This window comes from Pleurodeles waltl, chromosome 7 (genome assembly GCF_031143425.1).
Source record: "Pleurodeles waltl isolate 20211129_DDA chromosome 7, aPleWal1.hap1.20221129, whole genome shotgun sequence".
In the NCBI taxonomy this organism is placed as follows: Eukaryota; Metazoa; Chordata; class Amphibia; order Caudata; family Salamandridae; genus Pleurodeles; species Pleurodeles waltl.
In genome coordinates, this window is record NC_090446.1 from 548,329,373 (window position 1) to 548,356,813 (window position 27,441).

Here is a 27,441-nt window from a genome sequence, read left to right on the forward strand (position 1 = left end):
GCAAAGAGTCCCGCCCACTTCTAAGGGCACTACAGCAGTGTTTCTTCCAGGTGTATGGTTCTTCCGGGCAGTCGCGGTCATGGAGAGCCTCTGGATTCTCTCTGCAGGCGTCACTGGGGGGGTGCAGGGAGGTCGTCTCAGGGTGTCCACATTGTTGGAGTCGCCTGGGGGTCCTCTCTGAAGTGTTGGTTCTTCTGGACACGAGCCGGGGTCATCGGGTGCAGAGTGTTGGGGACTCAGGCTTTGGGAGTAAGGCTGGAGTCCCTTTAAAGTTGGTCTCTTCTTTGTTGCTTGGACAGAGCCGCTGTCCACAAGAGTTTCTTGGTCCTTTGTGTGCAGGGCAGTCCTCTTAGTTAATAGAGGTCGCTGGTCCCGCTGGATGTGTCGCTGTTGCAGGTTCTTTGAGTCTGGAGACAGTCCGGTAGGGCTGGGGCTTAGTCAGTTGTCGTCTCTGTTGTCTCTGCGAGGCTTTCAGGTGAGCAGTCCTTCTTCTTGTTTCATGTCGTCCGGAATCTAAAATCCCGGGATCAGGGTCACCCCTAAATACTAGTTTTAGGGGTGTGTTTAGGGCTGGAGGGCAGTAGCCAATTCTTTGTATGTACTAACTCAAAGTAAGAGATAGTGTGCACAGAGTCCAAGGGTTCCCCTTAGAGGATGATAGTGGCAAAATTAGATAATACTAATGCTCTATTTTGTGGTAGTGTGGTCGAGCAGTAGGCTTATCAGAGGGTAGTGTTAAGCATTTGTTGTACACACACAGGCACTAAATGAGGAAACACACTCAAAGACTTAACTCCAGGCCAATAGATTTTTATATAGAAAAATATTATTTTCTTAATTTATTTTAGAGCCACAAGATTCAGAATTCAAGTAAATACGTACATTGTAAGGTACTTGACATAGGTAATTATGGAACTTTGAAATAAAACAGTAATGTACACAATTTTGGCAAAAATGGCAATAAGCTATTTTAAAAGGGGCTATGTTACAGGCTTCTTTAGGTTCAGGGTGCCTGTCTGCTGTGGTAAAGTGGGGGGTTGTCACAACTTGTAGCAAACACCCTTCTTCCACTATTTCTTCTGTTAGCTGAGGAGCCACCTACTCATGCTTAACAGTTGCCTGAGTAGCCAGGACTTCTTGTTGGTCAGGTTGGACTTTCACAATGCCACTTTTGGAGTTCTCCCCTACTGGAGCCCAATCTCCTTGGCTTGCTAGAACCTTAGCTAAAGGTTGTCCACCTTTACTGCACTGTTTTCTTTTCTTTTTCTTCTGGGGCCTACTCGCAGTTACTGCAGGAGCAGCACCTTCAGCATCCTTGGGAGAGGATTGGCACTGGACCAGTTCCTCTCTTGGGCTCTGACCAAACTCTGGGTGGAAATTTTTAAGGGACAATCAAGGGGGAGGTCTGTGCTGACTACCACCCTTCACCAGCTAAGAGTCCCACCCACTTCTAAGGGCACTAAAGCAGTGCTTCTTCCAGGCGTATGGTTCTTCCGGGCAGTCGCGGTCATGAAGAGCCTCTGGATTCTCTCTGCAGGCGTCACTGTGGGGGTGCAGGGAGGTCGTCTCAGGGTGTCCACATTGTTGGAGTCGCCTGGGGGTCCTCTCTGAAGTGTTGGTTCTTCTGGACACGAGCCGGGGTCATCAGGTGCAGAGTGTTGGGGACTCAGGCTTTGGGAGTAAGGCTGGAGTCCCTTTAAAGTTGGTCTCTTCTTTGTTGCTTGGACAGAGCCGCTGTCCACAAGAGTTTCTTGGTCCTTTGTGTGCAGGGCAGTCCTCTTAGCTAATAGAGGTCGCTGGTCTCGCTGGATGTGTCGCTGTTGCAGCTTCTTTGAGTCTGGAGACAGTCCGGTAGGGCTGGGGCCTAGTCAGTTGTCGTCTCTGTTGTCTCTGCGAGGCTTTCAGGTGAGCAGTCCTTCTTCTTGTTTCAGGTCGTCAGGAATCTAAAATCCTGGGTTCAGGGTCACCCCTAAATACTAGTTTTAGGGGTGTGTTTAGGGCTGGAGGGCAGTAGCCAATAACTACTGTTCCTGAGGGTGGCTACACCCTCTCGGCGCCTCCTCCTTTTGGGGAGGGGGACACATCCCTATCCCTATTGGGTTAATCCTCTAAACCAAGATGGAGGATTTTCTAAGGAGGGGGTCACTTCAGCTATGGTCACCTTAGGGGTGGACCTGGCTGAAGGGGTGACGCCTCCTTGTTTTTCTCATTATCTCCCCGGACTTGCTGCCAAAATTGGGGGCTGTGTCCGGGGCAGGCATCTCCACTAGCTGGAGTGCCCTGGGGCATTGTAACACAAAGCTTAAGCCTTTGAGGCTCACTAACTGCTAGGTGTTACAGTTCCTGCAGGAGGGAGGTGTGAAACATATCCACCCAGGGCAGGCTTGTTTCTGGCCTCAGAGAGCACAAAGGCTCTCACTGCAGGAGGTCAGAAACTCGTCCCTCACTTTGGCGAATCTACCATGAGCCACAATGTGTCAGCCTCCATCTCATCCTTACAGCGACCATCACCAGCGCGGCAACTATTGATATTGAGTGCAAGTGCAGGGGAAGGAAGGGAAGGGAATTCAAGGGAACAAGTACAAACTTACGAACCAACATCTCATGGAACATCCACCATCCGCATGGACCGCCAGACGGGCCAGACAACCCTTCCCCACCCTAAACAGTGCCATATACAACCCCAACCCCAAAAGCACAGCTATTCACGTGAACTCATCAAACGGGGCATTGGTGTGGCCGTAAGGTCCGCCCCAGATTGGGTTGGTGGGCAGGAAATACAACAACAGGATGAGTTGATTGGGCCAGGAGTTGCCTGGCATCCAAAAATTTCAGCTCATTTCCAATCCGGGACTCCACCTCATTTTGATACTCAAACAACAAGAACTTTATAACTTAGTCATTGTCGCTGAGGTTGTCCCCTAAGTTCTCTATTCTCATGTGCTCGAGCCAGATCCAATTTCTTAGGGACTGTTTTTACAAACTTAGAGGCCTGCTTCAGGTCTGTGAAGAAGTGCAGTTTGCCGTTATGCTGGATTCTCAACTTGGCTGGGTAAATTAGGGAGTATTTTGCTTCTGTTTGACTCAGGGTATGCTTGACCAGCAGAAACACCCTGCGAGCCACCTGTACACCCGGGGTGTAGTCCGGGAAAATACTGAGCGTGTTATTGTTGTAAACAATGGGTTTGTGGTCACGAGCAAGATGTAATACACAGTCTCTGTCTCTATGATTAATCAGACGTTCAATAATGGGGCAGGCCGGTGTACCAGGCGGTGGCCTTGTGCCAAGTGTTCCATATGCCCGCTCTGCCACTAACACCGGGGAGAGCTTGCCTGACAAAAGAGCAGTTAGCATTGTTTCCATGTAATCCTCCATGCGGCCCATGTCTGTTGATTCAGGGATTCCTAGGATGCAGAGGTTGTTTCTCCGTGAGCGGGCCTCAAGATCTTCATTCTTCAGCACCCACTCCATCCGGAAAAGGCATTCGCCCTTCCCTGTGCCACCCATCCTCCAAGTCTGAGGTTCGGGACTCCACCTGGTCTAACCGGGTGTCATGGTCTTCCACCCGATCCTTCAGGCGATCTATATGATCAGTGAGGCGGGCTAGTTCAGCATCCATGCCTGCCAGGCTTTACTTGAGTTTGATAAACATAGCTTTTATTGAGGTCGACTGGGTCTTGCCCTCCTGAGACTGCTCTGTGTCCCTCATCTCTTCTGCCTGCCTGCTCGCATGGCTGGCCTTTCTCTTACCCACGAAGAAGAGCTTAGCTTGTTTGGGGTCTGTCTTCCCCATGTCACCCGTGTATCTTCAGCCTGTCTCCTTCGGGGACCCTAAGTCACCCGCCACCACACAGTCGGCAACCGGACCTGGGTGTCAGCTGCTGCAAGGGGCCTCTACAGGGGCCACCTCTGACCACCTTGACGCACAGTGGTACCTGTCCCAACCACTATACTCTCATACTGACCACAGCTGAGTCACACGGCGTGTAAATTCTTAGCTCACTAGTCACCATATCACCTCACGTCGGCCTGGTCACCCCAGACGTCACAGGGTAGGCCCGTCATCTAGGGTTGATTCCATGCAGAGCTCACGAGCCCGACAGAGCAGGGGCCCTGCTACAGCCCCCCATGGGGGCTCCACCCTACAGACAGACACTAACGGTATCAGTATTTTGCATCGTCCACACATTAGACCTCTCGCTCCCCCCTGAGGGTCCACAGTGCTCCCCTTCTACTGGGACAGGCCCTCCCAGAAAGAAGCAGGCACCCAACCAGGCTGAAGAGCCCCACCCGGAACAGGCCCCATGTTTCCGAGCCGGGCACCTCGAACCTGGGTTCCTGCTGTCTCCACTTCACCTCACCACTTCACCATTGCCGCCGAGGTCCTCGGAGTCCGACCGCCAGGTTCGGCAGGCCACAAATCCAGTGAAGCAGAGCTCCACCCACAGGCCGCAGTGACCCATACTACAGCCACCTCACCGCACGGCAGGGGTGGCGCCTCCATCCCAGGTCAAAGTTGAAGGGCCTCCTCCACCGGCACCATAGGATCGGCTTGGCCCTCAGTACTCCCCGCCCACATGGCAGCCCTCCTCCCTGTTCTGGAGTGGATGTGGATTCCGCAGTGTGTCTGTCCCCAGGCCTCAGCTCCAGGCTCCCGCACTCACAAGGCCATCATGCGGCCAGGATCCAGGCCCGCTGGCCTCACCCATCCCCTCCTGCCAAGGTCAGCTGCTGGGACCACCACCACCACTCCAGGTCTCCACCAGTGACCCAGGAGACTCGCCAGAGTAGGCCGCATCCAAGCGGCCAGGCCTGTGCCTCCACTAGGTCCACAAGGCCTGATCCCAGCATGGTCGCTGCCGCCACTCCAGGAATTTCACCCCTGTTGACCCCCACAGATTGGCGCCCACTTCTCCCTTTAGATTCCTCAGCAGGTGGCCCCTGAGTCCAGATAATTTCAGGATTAATGCTCCTGCCTGCGGTGCCTCACAAAGTGTTGGTCATCTTACGGGCCAGCCAAACCACACACCCCCAAACTGTCCTTTTTAAAACATATAGGTCGTCCCTAAGGTAGACCCTGGACAGCCCCAGGGCAGGGTGCAGTGAATTTTAAAAGTATGACATGTACTTCTAAGTTTTACATGTTTTACAAGTTGTACATGTCCAAGTAGTAAAAAGCTATTACATCCATATTTCACAACTGCAAGGCCTATCTCTCACATAGGAAAACATTAGGATTAGCTCATTACATTTTATAAGTGTAATTTCCAACTGGGAAGACATGGGAACACCCAAGTTTGGTGTCTCTGGAACCACAATTTAAAATCACAACTTATGGTGAAGTTGGATTTTAAACTGTAATTCTGAAAATGGCACTTTCAGAAAGTTGGCATTTTCTTTCCTTAGCCTTTTGGGGCCATATGTACGAACACTTTTTCCCATAGACACAGAATGGGTAAAAACCTTTGCTACATCTGGCCCTTGGTGTCTTCTGCCTATCTCTGAAGACATGTCTGGGGTGGATAACAGCTGGGCTTGTGCATTCCCTCTAGACAGCCATACAGAAAGGGAGCTTAGGTGTGACTGATGGACAATCCACAGCCTGATGAGCCATCCTGGGCAGGATGAGAGGGAGGAGATAACACTTACACCTGAATAGACTGTGTCCTGTCCCCACACAAAAGGCTGCTCAGCCTCTTGTAGTAAATCTGGAGCCAGGGCAGGAATGGTACGGACTCAGTGCACTTCAAAGGCATCTCTTTGAAGTCTACCCAACTACAAAGGCACAACTGAGTATACATACTGGACCTCAGAAATCATCAACTGAGTACACTTCTGGACCTGTGGAAACTCTATCAGGAAGAAGGACTGCTGTGGTGCTGAAATGACTGTCACTCCGCTGGACTGATAATTTGAAGGAGCTGCTGCCGTGCTGCTGTGTTGACCTGCAGTCTGCTGCCCTCCTGCCTGGGAAAGAAGTACTGGATCTGCAACCTCCATCTTGAACCCAGGACCCCAGGACCGAGGACCAGTCTGCTGGCCACCTTATCTGAGCCTTAGGGACATAACAGGCTCCCCACAGATCCTGGACCTGCCTTCAACAAGCTCCTGACCCTAAAGAGGAGCCTCTCAGGTAATGAGCCCCTTGGAAGTGGGCTTTGGCTCCTGAAATCAATTTTTTGGGCTCTTTGTGACTGCAAACATGTCAATTTGCACAGGAACCGTACAGCTCACCTGAATAATCAGTGTGAACCGCTGCAAGTTAGTCTCCTTGCACAACAAGTACTGCTGCTCAAGACTGCAAGGCTTCAGCCCACCCATCCACAATGCCCGGCCAACTCCTCGTGCCCGCGAACTACCACCAGAGATGCGTTCCTTGCTGTAAAACATCAGCTGGACTTATCTGGGACTGTCTCAAACCTGCACTCCATTGCGGTTGGCCTGAATTTTTGGATTTAACCCGGTGTAACATGCCCAGACATCCCAGTTTAACGCTTTAGGTTCCTAGGCACTATCTTGTAAATTAAAAATTCTGACGCTGTTGTCCTAAGGACCACCATGGGGTGCAGTATTGTAAATACGGATCACCCATGGTGTCATTAAGTGGGGCAGGAGCAATGCAAGAAATCTGGTGCAATAGCACCCATGCGCCAGTTTCTTGTAAATATACCCTTTAATCTCTGAGACCCTGCCCTTCTTCTGTGTAGCTGGCCCATGAAAGTCTCTGTTCTCAGAATGTTCCATAATCTTCAATTTTAGAGCACACTGCATCGCATAAAATGATGGATGTGCTTCATATTGCAAATGATGTGGCTATTTTTCATGTGGAGGAAGATTACCTGACCTGGTAGACAATCAAAATCTAAGATTTCTCTTTGAACTGCAAAATTCTCTGTGGACGTCAGCAAATGTCACATGAAGTTTGGCACTCTTTGCTAGAAATATGTAAATGTTTAGTATGAAAGACTGCCTTAAATTGCTAAATGGTGCCAGGGACTTCCTAAGGAGACATTTTTATTGAGGGAAAGTCTTTTAATTTTATAGAGTTCCAAAAAAGGGCAGAACAAGATGTTGTAAACATGATGTCACTTAGAGAGAATAAAATACAACAGCATGAAAGAAGGACTGTTTGCCATGCGGGCAGAGGAAGTGGAAAGATATGAAAGACTTGTTTCTGGAACTGTAGGAGGAAAGAAAGAGTAAGTTCAAGCTGTGGAAGAAAAGGAGTTGGAAGAGAGTTTAGTGGCACTGAAGGAGAAGTACCGGGAAAGAAGTGAAGTTAAATTAATAAAAGAAAGGGTCTGAAATGTCGGAGAAAGTGTAGTGTAGCCATTTTTAATATAGCCTTTGCACGTTTGCTTAAAGCATTAGGCCTCTGTGCACTTTGTCCTAGATGCATTTTATTCCGTCTTGCACTGTTATTTTTCAATAACCAGTTTCACGGTCTTGTTTTATTTTCTTCTATCACACTGTTTAGCCTACTTCAGCACCGGAGTTCTCAAATAATACATTCTTGCTTACTCTGTGCTTCAGTCAAGGATACAGTCTGGTACATTGCCGATAGACGTGGTAGGAGTTTAGTCTTCTGGCGTAGACGATACACATTCTTACGTAGGGATGTTTCTTAGCACATCGACATGTTAGTTATAAAAACACTTCCTAGTCCTAATACACGTAAGAGGGAGATTCCGACCAGGGAACCACAGCTAGACGCTGACTGCCCTGTTGCAGATGCTGATCCAGATCACAGGCCTTTGCTCAGGTATGAGGGTTGATGTCCTCCCAGGGAATCTGAAAGGCAAAAGTAGAGCTTAACATGCTGTGCTCAAAATAGAACTTAGTAGAGAGAACGTAACCTGGTAACACTATGATAGCGTTATTTCTATGTTTCACTCTCCTCGTTACTATTTCAATCCTACTGTGTTGTATGGTTCTGGTTATTGCGGCTCACGCCTTATTATCTAAAATGCAGTCGTTTTATTAAAACAATCTATAAAACTTAAACTGCCTTTGTCATTTGTATATGAGACCACACTTTGTATGAGAGATCTGGTTGGGATCTGAGTGACCACGACTTCCCTGAGAAGCTCTAAGAAGTCATGCGCTCGGCTGCCCAATCATCCCTTCCCTTTGGGAGAGATGAGGCACTGCTAGTTAGCCAGAGCAAAACCGGATTGAGGGTGACAGGGATCCTTCTCCGTGGGTTCGACTTAGTCCCCCACACTGAGAACGACCCTGATACCCAAACATCCAGTAGTCTCATTTAGGATAATGGGGCAGTGGTTCCAGTGAGCAGGAGTGTAGAAGAGCCACTGATATGTTTGGTGACCAGCATTAGAATGGCAACATAAGCCCAGCGAAAATTCTGAGTCCTGATGTAGCATCGGAGCAGGAGGCTTGACAAAATGTCGTCGGGAGGAAGAGGCACGACATTCCTTAGCTCTAGTCCTACCTAAGAACCTTGACCTCATGCATGTGATTGGAGAGTGGTAGATGAAATGTGGGGACGGCAAGAAGGGACTAACCAGAAATCCTTGACACTGACGCTTTTGGGGAACACTGGGAGAAGTACAGGTGGCTAATGATCACACCCTGAAGTTTCAACATCCTATTGAGATAGAAGGTAAAGGCCCCAAATTTTGGAACCAGAAAGGAAGCAGCTACTGTACAGACAGGGGTGGGCACAAAATTATCTTCTGTAACACTAGTGATGGATGATAGGATTTATGCTAAAACAACACTGTTAAAAGGAATTAGCGCTTGGGCACCTGCCTTTGCCTTCTTTCAAAGGAATTCAATCAGAAATAATTAGTTCCAGAAGCAGACAAAATCTATCAACTGCAAGTATGTTGTCCCAGGAAAACAAACTGACATGTCTCAGGAAGAGTGGACCATAATGGATATTTCTTTTTCGTCCTCAGGGAGTTGATGGCCATGAAGTATGTAAATTTTGCTGTGATAAATAAAAGAGTGGCATAGAAACTCATAGAACAGTTGTCATACGTGTTTGATGTGAGACAGGCCCCTACATGTACCTGAAGTCCACTGCCTATTTTTTGAGGTTGTGGACTTGGAACAAGTCAAATGGCACTGGTAGTATGTGGTCTAGATCTTGAGGCTGCCAGCACCATTTTCGATGTCTGAAGTCCACAGCTTTGAAAATATATCATGAACTATCATTCACAACTGAATTTTTCAACACTATGACTCTCTCCACTGTGGCCCGCAGGCCAGGGTGTGTTTAGCTTGCCCTCTTGTGTGACCTTGTTTTTTTTTATTTTAAATGAAGGGAACGTGCCCCGCATCCTGTAATGGCAGCCTCAAAAGAATTGTTTCTTTTCTGGCTAGCTAACCATAAAATTCAGAGTGCTCCATCACCCAATGGGCTCCCTTCATTTGTCAAATTTAGTCCTCAGATGTCTTTGGATGTTCTCGAAACTCAGTTGGTGAACCTTGATGGGAGAAAATGGCAGAAATTTACGAAAGTGTTAACCATTTCGAGCCGACTCAGCACCATTTTCATAGCCTTTTTCCCAAATACTAGTGAACCAATCTACATTCTGAGTAAAGTTCTATCATCAAGCCAAGTTTGATGTAAATCCATAAAGTTTTTTTTTGCTATAGTTGGAAGCAACATTTCGTAAGGCAGCTAAACTGGAAACACACATCTGTTTCACCCGCTTAACATTTTTCCCCTTAACAGAAGTGCATGAAATTTGTCATGACAGACTTCAGCTGAGTATGCTAAGTGATTGCAATATTTGGTGAAAATTCGTATACAAGGTCGTAAGTTAGGGGTGTTGGAGTGTAGTCTTATAATCAATATTAACGTGAAAAGCTTGCAATGTAATGTACAAATGATACTGCATAAAACGTGGTAGAATAAATATTAATGCACACGTTTGAAATGTGCCCACGGGGAGTGGCCTCCAATGTATACGATGATTAATGAAATTGACTAATAATTAATTAATAATGTACTAATGTATGATTTTATATTAGCATTGAGAGTTATATGTATCAAGGATTGCTAAATTAATCACTAGGCCTTAGTTAGCAAGGGTCTGGGCCTAGCTGCCTGGTGTAATATTAATGTGTTTTTCTAACGTGCAATATGCTGTCTTCGTGAAGGACATCAAACTGTATTATTCCAGAAGCTAGAGATGTGTGTATAACCGTAGTAAGTTCTTTCTCATGAGACCCGACTTGCTCAAGGAGACATTCTTGCCGAATGCAACAGTGTAATTCACAACAAGAGTAAGGCCGCCTGTACTGGGACAAGACAATGGAGCTACTGACTGACAAGTGTAACTTTTCTTACCTGACATTCTACCTGATGAAGACGTAAATCACAGGAGCCAATAAACAGCATGAGAACTGTCTGAAGTGAAATTTCTAGTAAGGTGATCAACGGACTATTGGACAGAGATAATGGTGCACCAAATATTGACCAATTGGAAGTTAGGAACTTGATCGGCAAATTTGTTATAATCTTGTGAACTGAGGAGAAATATGCCATTAAAGGGACACTCTTGCTGTTATTCTGATATTCCGTCTTTGTTTTTGCAATTGATACTTTAAACCATCCTTACTTCTTGCCTTGCCCGATACTTACTTCTCCTCCTTATGAGGGAAGAGTTTTGCCCTACCTTACTGAAACACTGCGGATCTATCCTGGCTCACGGCGAATCGACTGCTGTCCTAAGGACGAAGACTGACCCTGTATGCTGACCCATTACGGAGGGTAACTACATGATGATAAATTGTAATTGTCTGTTTGCCTTTCCTTTCTAGGTACCAACTGCTCTTTTGACAGAGACCGTAGTTAGATGTTCTCCAAATTTATGTTGCTAAATTGTTTTTGCATGAAGTCCAACATGCTGATGCTAATTAGAGGTTAGTTAAGGAATTCACTAAGGGCCAGATGTAGCAAGTCGGCAATTTGCGACTTGCAAATTGCGAGTCCCTGCGACTCGCAATTTGCAAGTCGCAAATTGCTATGCAGTACGGTGTCTCAGACACCGACTGCGACTCGCAATGGGGTCGCAATGACCCACCTCATGAATATTCATGAGGTGGGTCGCAAATTGCGGCCCCATTGCGAGTATAGGCACTCGCTAACATGGAGGCCTGCTGTCGTCAGCAGACCTCCATGTTCGCGACCTGCTTTTCAATAAAGCATTTTTTTTTTTTTTTAAGTGTAGCCCGTTTTCCTAACAGGAAAACGAGCTGCACTTCAAAATAACCGAAACCTTTAGTTTCGGTTTTTTTTTCAGGGCAGGGAGTGGTCCCTTGGACCACTGCCTGCCTTGAAAAAATAATTTGGGGTCCAGTCACAAACTGGAAGGGGTCCCATGGGGACCCCTTCCAATTTGCGAGTGGGTTACCATCCACTTGAAGTGGATGGTAACTGCGACTCCATTTGCGACCGCGTACGCGGTCGCAAATGGAATTGCATCCCACTGCGAGTCGCAAATAGGAAGGGAACACCCCTTCCTATTTGCGAGTCGGAAATGCATTTTGCGAGTCGGAGCCGACTCGCAAAATGCATTTCTGAATGGCAAAGTGGCTTTTGCGCCTCGCAAACGGCGATTTTCGCCGTTTGCGAGGCGCAAACACTTTGCTACATCTGGCTCTAAATCGGATGCAAATAGACAAATGACTGAATCTTTGTTTTGTTGAATACTGTACTAATGGTACTCTGCTAAAGTTGATTCATGTTGACGTCGTGCTTTGTTCTAATGTTCATGATCTTTGCTTTACTCAAGTCCTATTCAAGTTGCCATATTGTCACATTGATGATGTGTTTTCTGGTATTGAGACTAATAAATTTGCTAGTAGAGTGCAACAAATAGGGAAATAAATATCCTAAATCTTATCAAATCTGTGTGATTATTCATGGCTGAAAGGTCATGGTGTGTTTGGTTCTCATTAAATGTTATTGATTAGTTGGATTGATTGGCTATTGCTCATATTGATTGTTTTCTGATTCATACCAAGAGAAGTTTAATGAGCTGCCTCGTCTTGAGGAGTCTCCAATCAGGGTCAAAAGATTCATTGGCCTAAAACGATTCCCTATGTAAGTAAAATTATCAGGATTGGGACGTGTTATCAGTTCTGGTAGCAGAGGATGGTTTAGGCCCTCTGGGGCCCACGAACAAGGAACTATTGTCTTAAGAATTGTTTTTGAGATAATGCAAATTGGAGAGATGATGTGCCCCTAAGTCCCAAATGACTTTCCCGGGACCCCGGAGCTTGCCAAAGTGAGTTGGGTATGTTCTTGGCATTCTAGTGATGGTGTGAGTGATGTAGAGTTTGCGCATGCACAGCTTATGCGTACCACAGGTGAATTGTGAGGTTTGTGAGAAATCTAGGCCAGGTGATGTTTTAGTAGGAGTGTGCAGTATGAGAGTAGGGAAGTCGGCGAACTTCACTTGAGTGTGGCGCTTTGTGCTAAAAAAAAAAAAAAATCCACGTGGTTGTTTGTGATGTACGGACCCTGCGTAGTCTAAGACTCCGGAGTATGTTGATAAGTGTATGAGACACTCGGTTTATGTTGCAATTTGTGTGGTTTAATAGGTCAATCGGGCGTGGTTGGCGAGTCGAGTTCAAGTCAATGTGAGTGAATGTAAACTTCGATGGAGATTTGGTGAGTTCTAAAGTGTACTAGGACAAACCATTGACAAGTCGAGAGTAGAATTTGCGGGTCAAATTTTGCTTGCGAATGCGGGATCTGAGAAGGAGAGAGTAGCGGTCGAGGCTTCAAGTGAAATCTCTGTAAAGTTCTGAAGTGATTGTGTTACCCCTTCCTGTAGTAAACTGGCAAATTTGTGTTTTTTGTGCTCGCAATATGTTGCATTAGTTTTGTGTGAATCGAGAGTGAGAGAGACAAGCCACAAGACTTTGTCAGCCGCAGTGTGTGTGAGTGTGACGTCATTGGAGCCGCTCTGGGATAGGTCGGTTAGTAAGAAGGGTCCTGCACGGATTGGCAGCCGTCCGTGAGAGGCAATTGGTTGAGAAGGTAGGCGAAGGGTGTTCTGGGAATTAATGTCACTTCCTGATTCAGTTATAAACGAAATAAAAGATGCAAAATGAAGTTCTTCAAGGCTCTAAGAAGTGCTTTGAGGGGAGATGTGTACATTACCACGAGTGTGGGAGAGCCTACACAGCCAGAGGATACTCCGGCCTAATCCGTTATGGAGGAGAAGGGAGTCGCGCCATGTCTTTGGCTAAAGCAATGGTGCAAATTAACAGAGAAAGACGGGTGCATGGCGTTTCCAGAGAATGGGACGTTCAACATAGGGATGTTAGAGAATTTGCGGAAAGCGTTAACTGAGCAAAAGTTGCCTCCGAGGCCAGCACAGTTTGAGGTGTTAGCAATTTGGGAATTGATGGCTATATGACAGAGGCAACAAAAGTTTGAGAGGAGAATGAGGAAGGCAGAAACGACACTAGCGGAGGCTAGATGGGATAGTGTACACAGAATGTGGAGAAGGGAAATAATAGACGGAGTTAAGATGTTTCCGGCAATAACTCAAGAAACCGACATGCAAGGAAGAAAAGCCACTTGTAAAACGGACAAGAGCTCTTGTAAAGGAAAGGAGACTAACAAGTCTTGGGCAGATGCCCGTGACTCAGATGATGCTGAGTTTCTTGATCAGTTGTTACATGATCGTCCTCCGCCATATGCCCTGGATGACAATAGACCAAGTACTAGTACAGGTCCTGTAAATTCAACACAGAACCAGGGAACAGCGAACCAGGCACAGGTAAATACTGTTGCGACACCAGCGCCGATACAGAATAGTGTCAGTGTGTCTACTGCTCCAGAGATGCCACCACAGTTGCAGCCACCACCGGTTCAGAGGCTCTACCCTGATGTCCCGATATTAGAGACAACTACAAGCTTGATGATGCCACCTGGCCAGGTATATGCGAGATCAAAATTAGTGCAGATTGAGCACACTCCACTTTTACTGCCCCAGCCACAGCAACAAATGGTCCAGAGTTATACTTCGGCTACAGGACCGCAGTTAGCTACGGCACAGATTATGAATCAGAACATGGGAACTAGTGTTCCGCAGGTTGTGTGGAATAAGCTGGCACCAGCCGCCATATCCTTACCCATCACCGTTGGTCCGCCAGTACCACTGTACGCGCAGGACAAGCCTAGCGTATGTGATCAGGGAGTAATGACACAAGACATGACAAGAGGAGGGTTTGTAGGGAACCCTCAAGGGATGACTCCAGTGGACCAGATGGCAGAGAGGTCTAGAACCCTGTTAGATTTCAGTCCGATAGGGATTTCTCCAGATGCTATGAAACACTCAGGGTTTGGACTGCTGACTCCGCAGATCTCGAGTGCAAACACACCGCAAACATCTGTAATGCAGGCTGGGAATATCTCTTTGCAAGGATTGACAGCCCAAAAGCTGAATGAATGGTTAGACAAGTTAAATTCATCACAGACTACCCCTGCGACAGCAGAGCGGTCGGAAAGAGAAGTTTACCTGAATTTTGTGAGGTTGGGCATGGAAGCAGCTGCGCTAGTTGAAGGAAGCATGGGAGTAAACAGACTAGAGTCTTATACCGAGGAAGAATTGAGGTATTTGTGCCCAAAAATAACTAAAGAAGTGAGCAAAGTGCACCAGAGGTTGGCAAACCTAGCAGATACATATGGCATAGATTTAGACAATGCTAAACATCTGAAGAGGAGTTACAGGTTAGACTTTGAGTCTAAGGATTTTGATCACATGAGGTCTACTGGGATGGAGGCACACCTTAAAGAAATATTGCAGAGTGCGCAGGTTTGGGGAGCATTAGAGAAGTGGGAAGGCAGATGGGCAAAGAAAAAAAAGAGACAAAGGAAAGAGTGATTGCTCAGAGCTGCAGCAGACGAAATCAGTGCCTGACACCGGTACAATTAAAGCGTACCATATGAGAGAGACAGCTGGAGGGGTTCTTGTCCATGTACCATGGTCGAGAGGTGACATTTTGTCATTCACAAATGACTTTCCCAGGCTGAGGGAGAAGCCAATAGAGTGGTATCAGCAGACAGACAGGTTTGTGAAACTTGCGAAGTGTCTTTGGGAAGACTTGAATACGCTTTTTGAGATTATAGTTTCAGCTGACTTATGGCTTGATGCAAGAGAAGTGTGGATTGGCCGACAGCAGAACCGGCAAGGGACAAAGTCACAGGAGCCCCTTCTCCTGAGGTGATGAGGTACTACTTTAAGGTGATTGAGTTTTTGAAGCAGAAAGTGTCACCGCAGAATATTGATTGGCAAAAGATTGATTGAACGGCACAAGAGGCCAAAGAGTCGATACATGCCTACTACGAAAGGTTGTTGAAGGCGTTCAAGCACTATAGTGGTACAGAGGTCATAGAGGCAAAGGAAATGCATCACCTTGTTTCAGGTTTGTTGAAGGGCTGAGGCCAGAGATTAGCCAGATGATTAAGAATCATTTGATCTGTTGGCAAGCAAAGCCGATTGATGAGGTGTTGCAGTATGCGAAGTACTGTAGTGACGAAATAGAGTTAAAGCAGAGAAAGTTGAAGGAGAAGGTGATGGTGATGCAAATTAAGGCGGCACAAAAAGGGATTCAGGGAAACGGAGTGCAACAGATGGTGCAACAGCCGCAAGGAAACGGAATGTTTCAGGTGCAAGAGAGAGGCAGAGGTCGAGGAGATTTTGTCAACCGTGGTCCAGATTTTAATACAGTAGTGGTTCAAAATGATGTCCAAGGGATGAAGAAGGTGTTACCATGTCATGCGTGCGGGGGCGTCGGACACTGGAAGCAGGAGTGCCTGATGATGGTGCAGGAGGGTGCTGTTCAACAAAGCAATGATGTCATTGCATTTCAAAATGTTAAGGGACCAAGAATGAGGGGTCCAAATCCAAATTTTCAGAACAACATAGTTCAGATGCAGGGTCTTCAGCCCATGCAACAAGTGCAGATGCCACGTGTACAACCAGTGCAGATACAGCAAATGCAGCAGCAGATTCCCATGGTACCTAGACAGCAAATGCAGTTGCCCTTAGCACCAATGGGACAGCAGCAGGTGATGCTTCTTCAACAGGTCACAAGTCAATGAATGGGTCAAAGTAACACAGTACAACAGTTCCCCTTGCGTGGTGAGAATGGAATAAACGATGAATGGTCGGATGACAGTTCAGATAGTGAGGAGTGTAGGTTGGCAGCATCCCTAGAAGTGGATCAGAGAGGGACCTATGTGCAAGGAAATGTAATGGGTCACAAGGTTTCATTTTTGGTAGACACAGGAGCTACGCGCTCTACAGTCAGAAGCGCCTAAGTTCCAAAGTTCCCTCTTTCAGGACATACAATAAAGGTACTAGGAGTGGCGAACCAGCTCCTGACTAACCCGATTACAGACCCAGTACAGGTTGAGATTGGTACCTTCCAGGGATTGCACAGATTTGTGGTTTGTGACTCCAGTCCGATGTCCCTACTGGAAAGAGACTTACTGTGTAAGATGAGGTGTTCTATCACCTGTTCCAATGAAGGGATAGAGGTGCAGACAAACAGTGACGATGAAGGGGATGATGGTCAGATCTCAGAGCTTGAGACGGAGACAACAGATGAGGAGTATCCCCTGATAAGCTTCTTCCCAATGTTCACAGCGACTGATCTGCCCGCAGACATGCAGGGGACTGTCACAGAGAAAGTGTGGGACTTGACAGGAAAGGAAGTAGGACTGATAAAAGGAGTTGAACCAGTCAAAGTAGATGTGAAGCCAAATGCTGTGTTCCCCCAGGTACCGCAGTACCATATGGCGCAGGATGTCCTTATACAGGTAACGCAGATAATCGCAGACTTTGTAAAACAAGGGGTCCTGAGAGAAGTGATGAGCAGCCCATGTAATTCACCTATAATGGGTCTGAGAAAGCCTTGTTGGAAAGTTCGAATTGTTCAAGACTTAAGAAATATCAATGACATAGTGGTGAAGTGTTGCCCAGTGGTGCCAAATCCAGCTGTGATTATGTTTCAGGTCCCATGCAATGCAGAATGGTTCTCAGTTGCTGACCTGTACCAAGCATTCTTTTCTGTGCCTCTTCATGACGACAGACAATTTCTTTTCAGTTTTAAATTCCTGGATAAGGTTTACAGTTGGTGTCGAATTCCTCAAGGGTTTTCGGAGTCACCCTCTATCTTCAATCAGATCTTGAAGAAAGATTTGGAGTCACTGGAGTTGCCATTCCAATCGACTCTGGTGCAGTACATTGATGACTTGTTGATTGCAGCCAAAACAAAAGATGATTGCAAGTATGATACTATCGCTTTCTTGAACCACTTGGGAAAGAATGGGCATAAAGTGTCCCCCAAGAAGCTGCAGTACTGTCAGAAAGAGGTGAAATACCTAGGTCATCTAATTGAGAAAGAGACGAGGAAAATGTCAAAAGAAAGAGTGACTGCCATATTACAAATGAATCCCCCGACATCACGGAGAGACGTTAGGATGTTTTTTGGAATGGTGGGCTACTGTCGTCAGTGGATCCCGAATTTCTCAGTCATCTCAAAGCCATTAGTGAGACTGACTGTTAAGGAGGTTAAAGATGGCCCAGATACCCTAACTATGTCCGAGAAAGAGATGAGGGCGTTCATTGAACTAAGGGAGTGTATGTGCAGAGCTCCAGCTTTAGGTATGCCTGATCACACGAAGCCTTTTGTCCTGTTTTGTCATGAACGTGATGCATGTTCTTTATCTGTCCTGACACAGGTCCATGGAGGTGCAAACCGCCCAGGAGCATATTTTTCAGCTACTTTGGAGCCAGTCGCAGCAGCTTTGCCAGGTTGTCTGCGTGCAGTTGCAGCAGTTGGTCAAAACCTCACACAGTGTGAAGGCATAGTGATGTGACACCCTTTAACAGTTATGGTCCCACATTCAATCAAAATTTTACTGACTCGAACCAATATGCAGCACATGACAAATGCCAGATTGACGAAATATGAAACAATTATATTGGGGTCACCAAATGTGTCACTAAAAAGATGTACTGTATTGAACCCGGCAACCTTGCTTCCAACTGAGAATACAGAAGTTGATGATGCTGAGGATGTAAAACATGATTGTCTTGAGGTAACAGAACTTTGCACCAAACCGAGACCTGATATTAAAGATACCCAATTGGAAGAGAATGACTACATCATCTTTGTGGATGGCTCATGTTTGAGAGACTCAGTACTGAAAGCCGGATACGCTGTGTGTACCATTACCGGTATCCTAGAAGCATCATGGCTTGAAAGAGTATACTTTGCTCAAGTGGCTGAATTGGTTGCTCTCACTAGGGCATGCCATGCCGCTGACAAACTGAAAGTTACTATTTATACTGACAGCAGATAAGGATTTGGGATTGTCCATGACTTTGGCAAGCTATGGTCACAGAGGGGTTTCCTGACCTCTTCTGGTTCTCCAGAGAAAAATGGTGAAAGAATTAAGGAATTGTTGCACGCGATTCAGTTACCTCTTGAAATTGCCGTGGTAAAATGCAGCGCTCATGTGAAATCACAAGACTTTGTGTCAATGGGAAACGGATATGCAGATCAAGTCGCAAGGTTTTGTGCATTGAACTGTATATTGTTCAAGGATCAGTGGGATTGTTACCTGAAACGGAAAATGAGACATGCACAGGTTACGCATTAAGAGTGGTTTATACTATGGAGGAATTGAAATTGTTGCAGGGTCTTGCCAGCAGAGAAGAGAAATGCTCATGGCTTAAGATGCAATGTGTACAAAGGCCAGATGAATTGTGGGTTTCAGACAAGGGGAAAATGGTTTTGCCGAACTGTCTTCTGTAACAATTTGCAAGGTTTTACCATGATCAGGCACATATTGGGAGAGATGCCATGATCAGGTTGTTCAAGATTGATTGGTTCAACCCGAAGTTCAGACAAGCTGCAGAAGTAATCTGTCACAGGTGCATCATCTGTCAACAGATGAATGCTGGGAGAGGGACAGTGGTGAATTTGAGCCACAATGGGAGAGCAGGAGGTCCATTTAGCAAAATGCAATAGGATTTTATTGAAATGCCTGTATGTGGAGGCTTGAGATATGTGTTGGTGATTGTGTGCATCTTCAGTGACTGGATTGAAGCTTACCCTACACTCAGAAATGACAGTCTCACAGTAGCAAAACTGCTGCCTAGGGAATGGATTCCACGTTTCAGGTTTCCGATCTCTTTAGAATCAGATAGAGGAAGTCACTTCAACAATGAGGTGGTCAAGCTCTTGTGCGCAGCACTGAATATTGAACAGAAGTTGCATTGTAGCTACCGCACTGAAGCGTCAGGATTAGTGGAGCAAATGGATGGTACCCTGAATTCGAGAATGGCAAAAATGTGCGCAGCTGCAAATTTGAAATGGCCTGATGCGTTGCCCTTAGTGCCAATGTCAATGAGAAAAACACCTAACAAGAAAACAGGACTGTCTCCTCATGAAATTCTCATGGGCCGAGCTATGAGATTGCCCGCAGTGCCTGCAAATGCTCTTGTGAATATCATGGATGATATGGTGTTGGACTACTGCAAGGGTCTGGCTGACATGGTCCGCTCTTTCTCTCACCAGGTGGAAGCTACCACATTGCCACCGATAAGTGATCCAGGTCACAATCTGAAAGCTGGTGACTGGGTTGTTGTCAAGAAACACGCGAGGAAGTTGTGTTTGGAGCAACGTTGGAAGGGGCCATATCAAGTAATTCTGACAACTACTACTGCTGTGAAGTGTGCGGGAATTTCAAACTGGATTCATGCCAGTCACACGAAAAAGGTGTCGTGTCCAACTGATGAGGAAATTGAATTGTCGAAAATAACAGCTTCAGAAAAGGAAGTCTCAGGGCCAGACAGTAATCAAAGGGGAACTGAGACTGAAGGAGAACCTGTTGAGGACGGCTTGGCCACTCCGGTAAGAAACGAGACCCAGAGTGGTGACAGTGAGCCTATCTCAACTGAGGCACCAGGAGGACCGACCCAAAGAGATGTTCTCCCAGAAGCAGATGGATATGGGTTTGAAGTAGAGCCCCTGGCCGGCGAAGGTGAAGCAGTTGAGGCAGAAGAACGTCAGAGTGCCCGGACTCCTCCTGAGCCAATTGCAGGTCCAGCAAGAGAAAACACCATAGCACAAGAGGAGGGCACTGAGCTGCCATATGGAGAGCCAGACAACCAAGGGATCTTAAAGGGAGATAAGTGGCCAGAATCGCAAGTGATAAAAGGAAAGGTGGTCGTTGATGAGACAATTGAAGAAGAGATCGATACAACAAGGAAAGAGGACCTGAGCAAAGGAGAATTGCAAGGTGATCGCAAACTGAAGAGAAAGAGAATAGCAAATAGGAGATACGCAGGTCCTGAATGGGCATATGCAAAGTCAGCTGAGTGGCAACAAGAGTTCTTGCCATTCTGTTTTGATCGAGAAGTTCCAGAGCAATACTATGGTACCTGAGTTTGGTCAAAGGGAAAAGAGACTGTGTTAAGTTGAAATTGAATTGAAGAAATCTGAGAAAAGAGACTGATAAGTTACCGGATGTGACACTGTTAACCTGAATTGACTATTGAAACACGATTGTGACAAGCTGCTAACCGAATTGACATAGATCCAGGGAGTGAATGAGAAAGATGTAAATATTTGCAGAAGAAAGACTTTGCTTAGCTTTGCTGAGAGAAGAAGTGGAAAAAAAGGGGGGCTTTAAACTATCCTCAGTTACTTGTTTACACTTGTGGCATTCTGCTTTCTGATTCTTCACAGATCATGCCTAGCACTGGAGATGATAATGGGGGGAGCAGGGGTTGTAAATATTTGGGGGTTGCTTTGGGTGTTGTGTGTGTGATATTCATTATAGCTTTGTTTGTGGTAATGCGGTTGGTGGATGAGAATGAAGCTAACAATGCTACAATTCCTCAATCGCTGGAGACTGCTACACTAACACCCTTGGAAAGGTTCGAACAAGATACGAAGGATCTGCATGAGAATACTAACACTAAGGGAGAACTGTCTACTAATGTTTTCTATTGATTGCTGAGTGAGTATGTTGATACCATGGATGCGAAAGCCTGTTATGTGTGTACGCAAATCCCTGTTTCAGTACAGGAGGGAGTTACCAATCATAGTTTACCCCTAACATATGGGATTAGCTGTAGTTTACTACTAACACGTTTCTATAACCAAGAAGAAGTGCAATATTTTTATTCCAACCATGATTTGGTGTTCTCCTATGTGCCCGTTATAGAAGATTTGAATAGCGTAGCTAAATACTATACCATAAAGTTAGTGAAAGGGTTCTTTGAGGCAAGAGTGGCGATTAGTACATCCTATGCACACCGCAATAATTTGACTTGCTTGCTTTTGCCTGTAGAGAAAAACTTTCTAGATCACACTGAAGATAGAAGAAGGGTTTTGAAAGGGAAATTAGAAAAAGGCTTGCAGCAACGGTCCTTTATTAATAGTGGGAGTTAAAATGGAGTTAGGGAACAAGGGAAATTAGCTTTAGATGCACTACATGTAGCAAGGCTTTGCATAACACGGCCTAAGTCATATTATGACAATGTATTTGTGGGAACGAGTGAATGTAAGCATGTATTTTTTGTTTTGGAATAAGTGGACTTTCATGTTAAATGGACAGGATCCAGCGATCCCAGGGGTCTATTATATTTGTGGACTTAATGCTTATTACCGTCTTCCAAAGGGATGGTATGGGACATGTTATTTGGGGACAGTTTTCCTGAAGATATATCAGCTAGAGGACTTAAAGAAGTTTCAGAAGGTGACTGAATTACTTCGTACTAGACAAAGGAGAGAGAATGCTGCTGGTGTAGTAGGAGACATATTTGGAGCAATAATCCCTTCAGTGGGTGTTATCTTAAACTACATAAAGATTCAAAAGTTGTCTACTATTGTGGATAACATGCTGACAAATTTTACAGGAGCTATACTCCTGATGGACACTGGACGTTCTGCGGAGAGGGCTATGACTCTTCAAAACAGGCTTGCTTTAGACATTCTTTTAGCGAAAAATGGCAGAGTCTGTAAAATGCTTAATGAGCGTCACTGCTGTGCCTACATACCTGATAATAGTATTGAGATTAGAAGCATGCTTACGAACCTAACAAGAGATAGTACAGATTTGAAAGAATTGAAAGAACTAGGAGTTTGGGAAAAGGTTGTAAAGGGACTTGTTCCTGTGGGAAGCTGGTTTAGTAATATTTGGCATGGGATAATGGGAAAATTAATACAGGGAATAGTGATTGTTTTGGCTTGTTTATTTGGACTATGGTTATCATGCAAAATTAGTAAAAGACTTAAAGGAACATTGGCAAAACGTAATGCGAGGAAGGAAGAAAAGAAAAGGGAGAAAATGTTCAGAGCAAAATATGAAAAGGCAAAATCAAGGGAAGAGATTGAGATGAAGGAAAATCGAAAATGAAAGAGTTGTCAAGGAAGGGATTTGTGTAATGACAAGAGTCATCAGAGGAGGGATTGTTGGAGTGTAGTCTTATAATCAATATTAACGTGAAAAACTTGCAATGTAATGTACAAATGATACTGCATAAAACATGGTAGAATAAATATTAATGCACACGTTTGAAATGTGCCCACGTAGAGTGGCCACCAATGTATACGATGATTAATGAAATTGACTAATAATGAATTAATAATGTACTAATGTATGATTTTATATTAGCATTGAGAGTTATATGTATCAAGGATTGCTAAATTAATCACTAGGTCTTAGTTAGCAAGGGTCTGGGCCTAGCTGCCTGGTGCAATATTAGTGTGTTTTTCTAACGTGCAATGTGCTGTCTTCCTGAAGGACATGAATCTGTATTTTTCCAGAAGCTAGAGATGTGTGTATAACCGTAGTAAATTCATTCTCAAGAGAACCGACTTGCTCAAGGAGACATTCTTGCCGAATGCAACAGTGTAATTCGCAACAGGTGCAAGGTCGCCTGTACTGGGACAAGACAATGGAGCTACTGACTGGAGCGACAAGTGTAACTTTTCTTACCTGACATTCTACCCGATGAAGACGTAAATCACAGGAGCCAATAAACAGCATGAGAACTGTCTGAAGTGAAATTTCTAGTAAGGTGATCAACGGACTATTGGACAGAGATAATGGTGCACCAAATATTGACCAATTGGAAGTTAGGAACTTGATCAACAAATTTGATATAATCTTGTGAACCGAGGAGAAATCTGCCATTAGAGGGACACTCTTGCTGTTACTCTGATATTCCGTCTTTGTCCTTGCAATTGATACCTTAAACCATCCTTACTTCTTGCCTTGCCCGATACTTACTTCTCCTCCTTACGAAGGAAGAGTTTTGCCCTACCTTACTGAGACATTGAGGATCTATCCTGGCTGATGGCGAATCGACTGCTGTCCTAAGGACGAAGACTGACCCTGTATGCTGACCCATTACAGAGGGTAACTAAATGATGATAAATTGTAATTGTCTGTTTGCCTTTCCTTTCTAGGTACCAACTGCTCTTTTGACAGAGACCGTAGTTAGATGTTTTCCAAATTCATGTTTCTAAATTGTTTTTGCATGAAGCCCAACATGCTGATGCTAATTAGAGGTTAGTTAAGGAATTAAGTAAATCGGATGCAAATAGACAAATGACTGAATCTTTGTTTTGTTGAATACTGTACTAATGGTACTCTGCTAAAGTTGATTCATGTTGACGTCGTGCTTTGTTCTAATGTTCATGATCTTTGCTTTGCTCAAGTCCTATTCAAGTTGCCATATTGTCACATTGATGATGTGTTTTCTGGTATTGAGACCAATACATTTGCTAGTAGAGTGTAACAAATAGGGAAATAAATATCCTAAGTCTTATCAAATCTGTGTGATTATTCATGGCTGAAAGGTCATGGTGTGTTTGGTTCTCATTAAATGTTATTGATTAGTTGGACTGATTGGCTATTGCTCATATGGATTGTTTTTTTATTCATACCAAGAGAAGTTTAATGAGCTGCCTCGTCTTGAGGAGTCTCCAATCAGGGTCAAAAGATTCACTGGCCTAAAAAAAAGTCCCTATGTAAGTAAAATTATCAGGATTGGGATGCGTTTTCAGTTCAAAATAAAAAAAATATATATTTTAAATGAAAAAAAAATACGACTGAACCATAAAGAATAGACAAATTGAGGAAGTACCTTATTTTGGGAATGGGTGGGATTGTTGTAGGTTATGTGGGTGCGATAAGTTTGGGAAGGGGCTATGTAGGATTGTTTTTTAAGGTTAGAGGGGGTGGGTCTATTGCAGGCATTGTGTTTTAATGAGTTGATGAAGGGGTAGTTTTAGATTTTTGTGTTTTAGGGTTACCGAGGTGAAGGTCCTGTTGTGAGTGGTTTAGTGTTTTAAATAAGTAAATATTGCTGTGTTATCTGTAACTGGCACTCCCTTTATAATCAATGGCATCCCTGGTATACCAGGGAAGGTTTACCTAGCTATCGACAGCGCTCTGAATTTGGTCCATCACAGAGAACAAAGAAGTTCCACCATTTTCTCTAAATCTCCCTACTTGTGCCACTGTGCCAGACCACCACCTTTTTTGCCCTTTGCTCCACCTTCCTGCAATCAGTGCTGTGAATCTGTTAATGCCCATGTCACCCCCTTCATGACTTGTCACTTATGTACCATTCCGTTAATAGCTGTGCATTGCCTCGCCAGGTTTGGTGTGAATCCATTCAGAGGTTTTTGCTTTAGTTGCAAGCAAAATTTCCTATGGCAGCTACAGTGGGGACACACATCTTTTCCACCCCATGAACATTCATTTCTTAACAGAAGTTCCCCGAATTTGGCATGTCAGACATTAGCTAACTATTCTAAGTGATTGCCATATTTGATGAAAATTTGTATACAAAGTAAAATGTACTTTCAATGGAAAAGGTGACTGAACCATAAGTACACATTAACAGAATGGACAAATTAGAGGTTTTATTTTTTATTTTGGGAATCTGTGATTTGGGTGCGATAAGTTCAGGGAGGAGTGGTATAGGGTTGTTTTTGTTACAGTTAGACTGGGGGTTGGGTTTATTTGAGGATTTGTAGGATTTTTTAAGAATTGAAAACTTTTTTTTATGAGGGGGTAGTAAGGGTAAAGGTAACCGCACTCCTAGGAAAGTAAACACAAATTGTCAAGTTATTGTACAGTAGAAAGTGGTGCAGGTGAACAGAATGCCCTACCACCCATGGGCATCAATCAAGTATAAAACTTTTACACAAGTAATGATAAGCAAAAATAGACCACTGCACACAAACGACACTAGTATGACACAAGTCTTTAACATTGAGTAATGTTTAGTTTCTGTCGGATAGATGAGACAAACATGTACGTCGGATGTTCACATCATTTCTTTAAATATTTTAAATATGATGTCTTTATTGTAGATGGCGTTACATTCAGTGAACAAAGAACATCACTGCAAACACAGCCAACACCTGTTTCGTCACGCTGGTGACTTTTTCAAGGGTATTTGGGCGAGGTGATAACACGGCAAAATCAATAAGTCAATCATAAAGTAATGTAAGTCTTTGCGTCTGAAAGTAGGCTATCCGAAATCAATAATTCTAGCTGGAAAGAAACGTCCAAGGTAAATGCAGGGTAGCCAATATAGTGGACCATGATAAGTCCAAGAGCAAATTCGGCATCAAGACAAGTGTCTGTAGCCCCGAGTGCTGTGGTCGTCCGACAAACAGTCGGATAGGATTTGTGCTTTTTAGGGTTTATGGGGGTATGGTGTATCTTATGAGTGGTGTGTGGGTTAACTTTTAAAATATATGTAAATATTGCTGTGTAATATGTAACTGTTACTCTATTAGTGTAACGGTTTGTTTTACTAAGTGGCATTTAATAGCATCCCTGGTATGCCATGAAATGTCTACCTACCTATTGATAGGGGCCCGAATTTGGTCCATTACAAAGGAAAAAGAGGATTCACCATTCTCTCTCTAACTCTCTCTACTTGTGCCACTGTGCAAGGCCACCCCTATATGGAAATTTGCTTCTCCTTCCTGCAATCAGTGCTGTAAATCTGATTATTTCCATGTCACCCCCTTTATGACTTGCCATTGGAGTTCCATTCCATTAATAATATATAGGCACTGTTCTACCCTCTAAAATCTCCACTAAGTGATAGCACTCAGAGAATAGATGCTGCATTCCGCTATCGCCCTAAGAAGCCAAACCTCTTCCTTCTTCCTTATCAGAGCAGTGTTGACAATCAGTCCTAAAACCTGTGCTCCCCCAGCACCTGTGAGGAGTTGTTGCTGCAGGACTTTTCCTTTTGTCAGTGGACTAATTGGATTCCTGAACAGGTTTAAACAGAGAAGACACTAATGAGAATGATGCTTTTTATTTCAAGAGAAGCAGGTGAACCAGCAAACGTATTCTGCAACATAGAAGAAGAAAGGTGTAGGAACAAATCCAAAACATAGGCCAGCATAAATTAACACAACTATACCCCTACAGTAGAAAGATTTCGTTATTAAAGCTGCCTATATTTTCTCATACAAAAGCTATTCAAATAATAAATCTAAAAACGTTATAGGTAACGTATGAAGTATTTGTTAAACACGAGGTCTGAGTGAAACTTAACATATGTTGGAGTAGTTCTCATACTTTCAATATATTCACATTATGCCATGTCACATAATTAAGGAGAGTTTGCAGCAAAATTTTACCACAGGCATTTGGGAATAATTTGGGCAGCCAGAATGAGAGTGCCTCCATTTCAAAATGAAATGCATCTTTGTAAAGATGTATTCTGCCCTAAAATATAGTGCTAAAAGATGGATTTGCATCTTGTGTAATTAGACACGGTCCTGCAGAATTTTCCCTGAAGGTACACAAATTTTGCACACCCCTTTTATACACCTAAGTACGAGGTTTCTTCAGCAACTAGAGTTTCTGTGGAGGATAGATTATAAATGGAAATGTATGCACTCCTTAGCCTTAACCTATCATTAATCATTATTTTTGACACAAGTGTGCCCCAGGAGAAGGCCTGGAATAATCTTGAGTGGACAAAAATGCATTTTTTCACTCCTTGTTTAGAGATTTAGGCCCTACCGCTGTTTTCGTGCTGGCGGTCAAAACACTGACCGCCAGCGTCCCCGGATCCCCGCCGGCGATATAATGAACCTTCCTGTGGGCCGGTGGGCGCGGGCCATATAATGAAACTTCCTGTGGGCTGCCGGACTACAGGAAGGCCTGGCCGGGACATTTACGGCAGCTCCCCTCTGTGCGGCGGGTGCAGCTGCACCCGTTGCGCAGATCGGGCAGTGACCTGCGCGATGGGGCACTGCACCGGTGTCCCTGCACTGCCCATGCGAATTGCATGGGCAGTGCAGGGGCCCCCAGGGGTGCCCCGGTGCACCCCTTCTGCCAGCCCTTCCCTGGCGGGGAAACCCACCAGGGAAAGGCT

At 44.9% G+C, this 27,441-nt stretch overlaps 1 protein-coding gene across 1 annotated transcript in view; it reads left to right on the forward strand.

Moving 5' to 3' along the window:
* Nucleotides 1–27,441, forward strand: part of LOC138246921 (extracellular calcium-sensing receptor-like) — a 580,560-nt gene that overhangs the window by 489,070 nt on the left and 64,049 nt on the right. Inside the window, exon 4 of the mRNA XM_069201668.1 lies at nucleotides 18,644–18,653. Coding sequence (XP_069057769.1) covers nucleotides 18,644–18,653 — 10 coding nt within the window. The remainder of the gene's footprint in view (nucleotides 1–18,643; nucleotides 18,654–27,441) is intronic.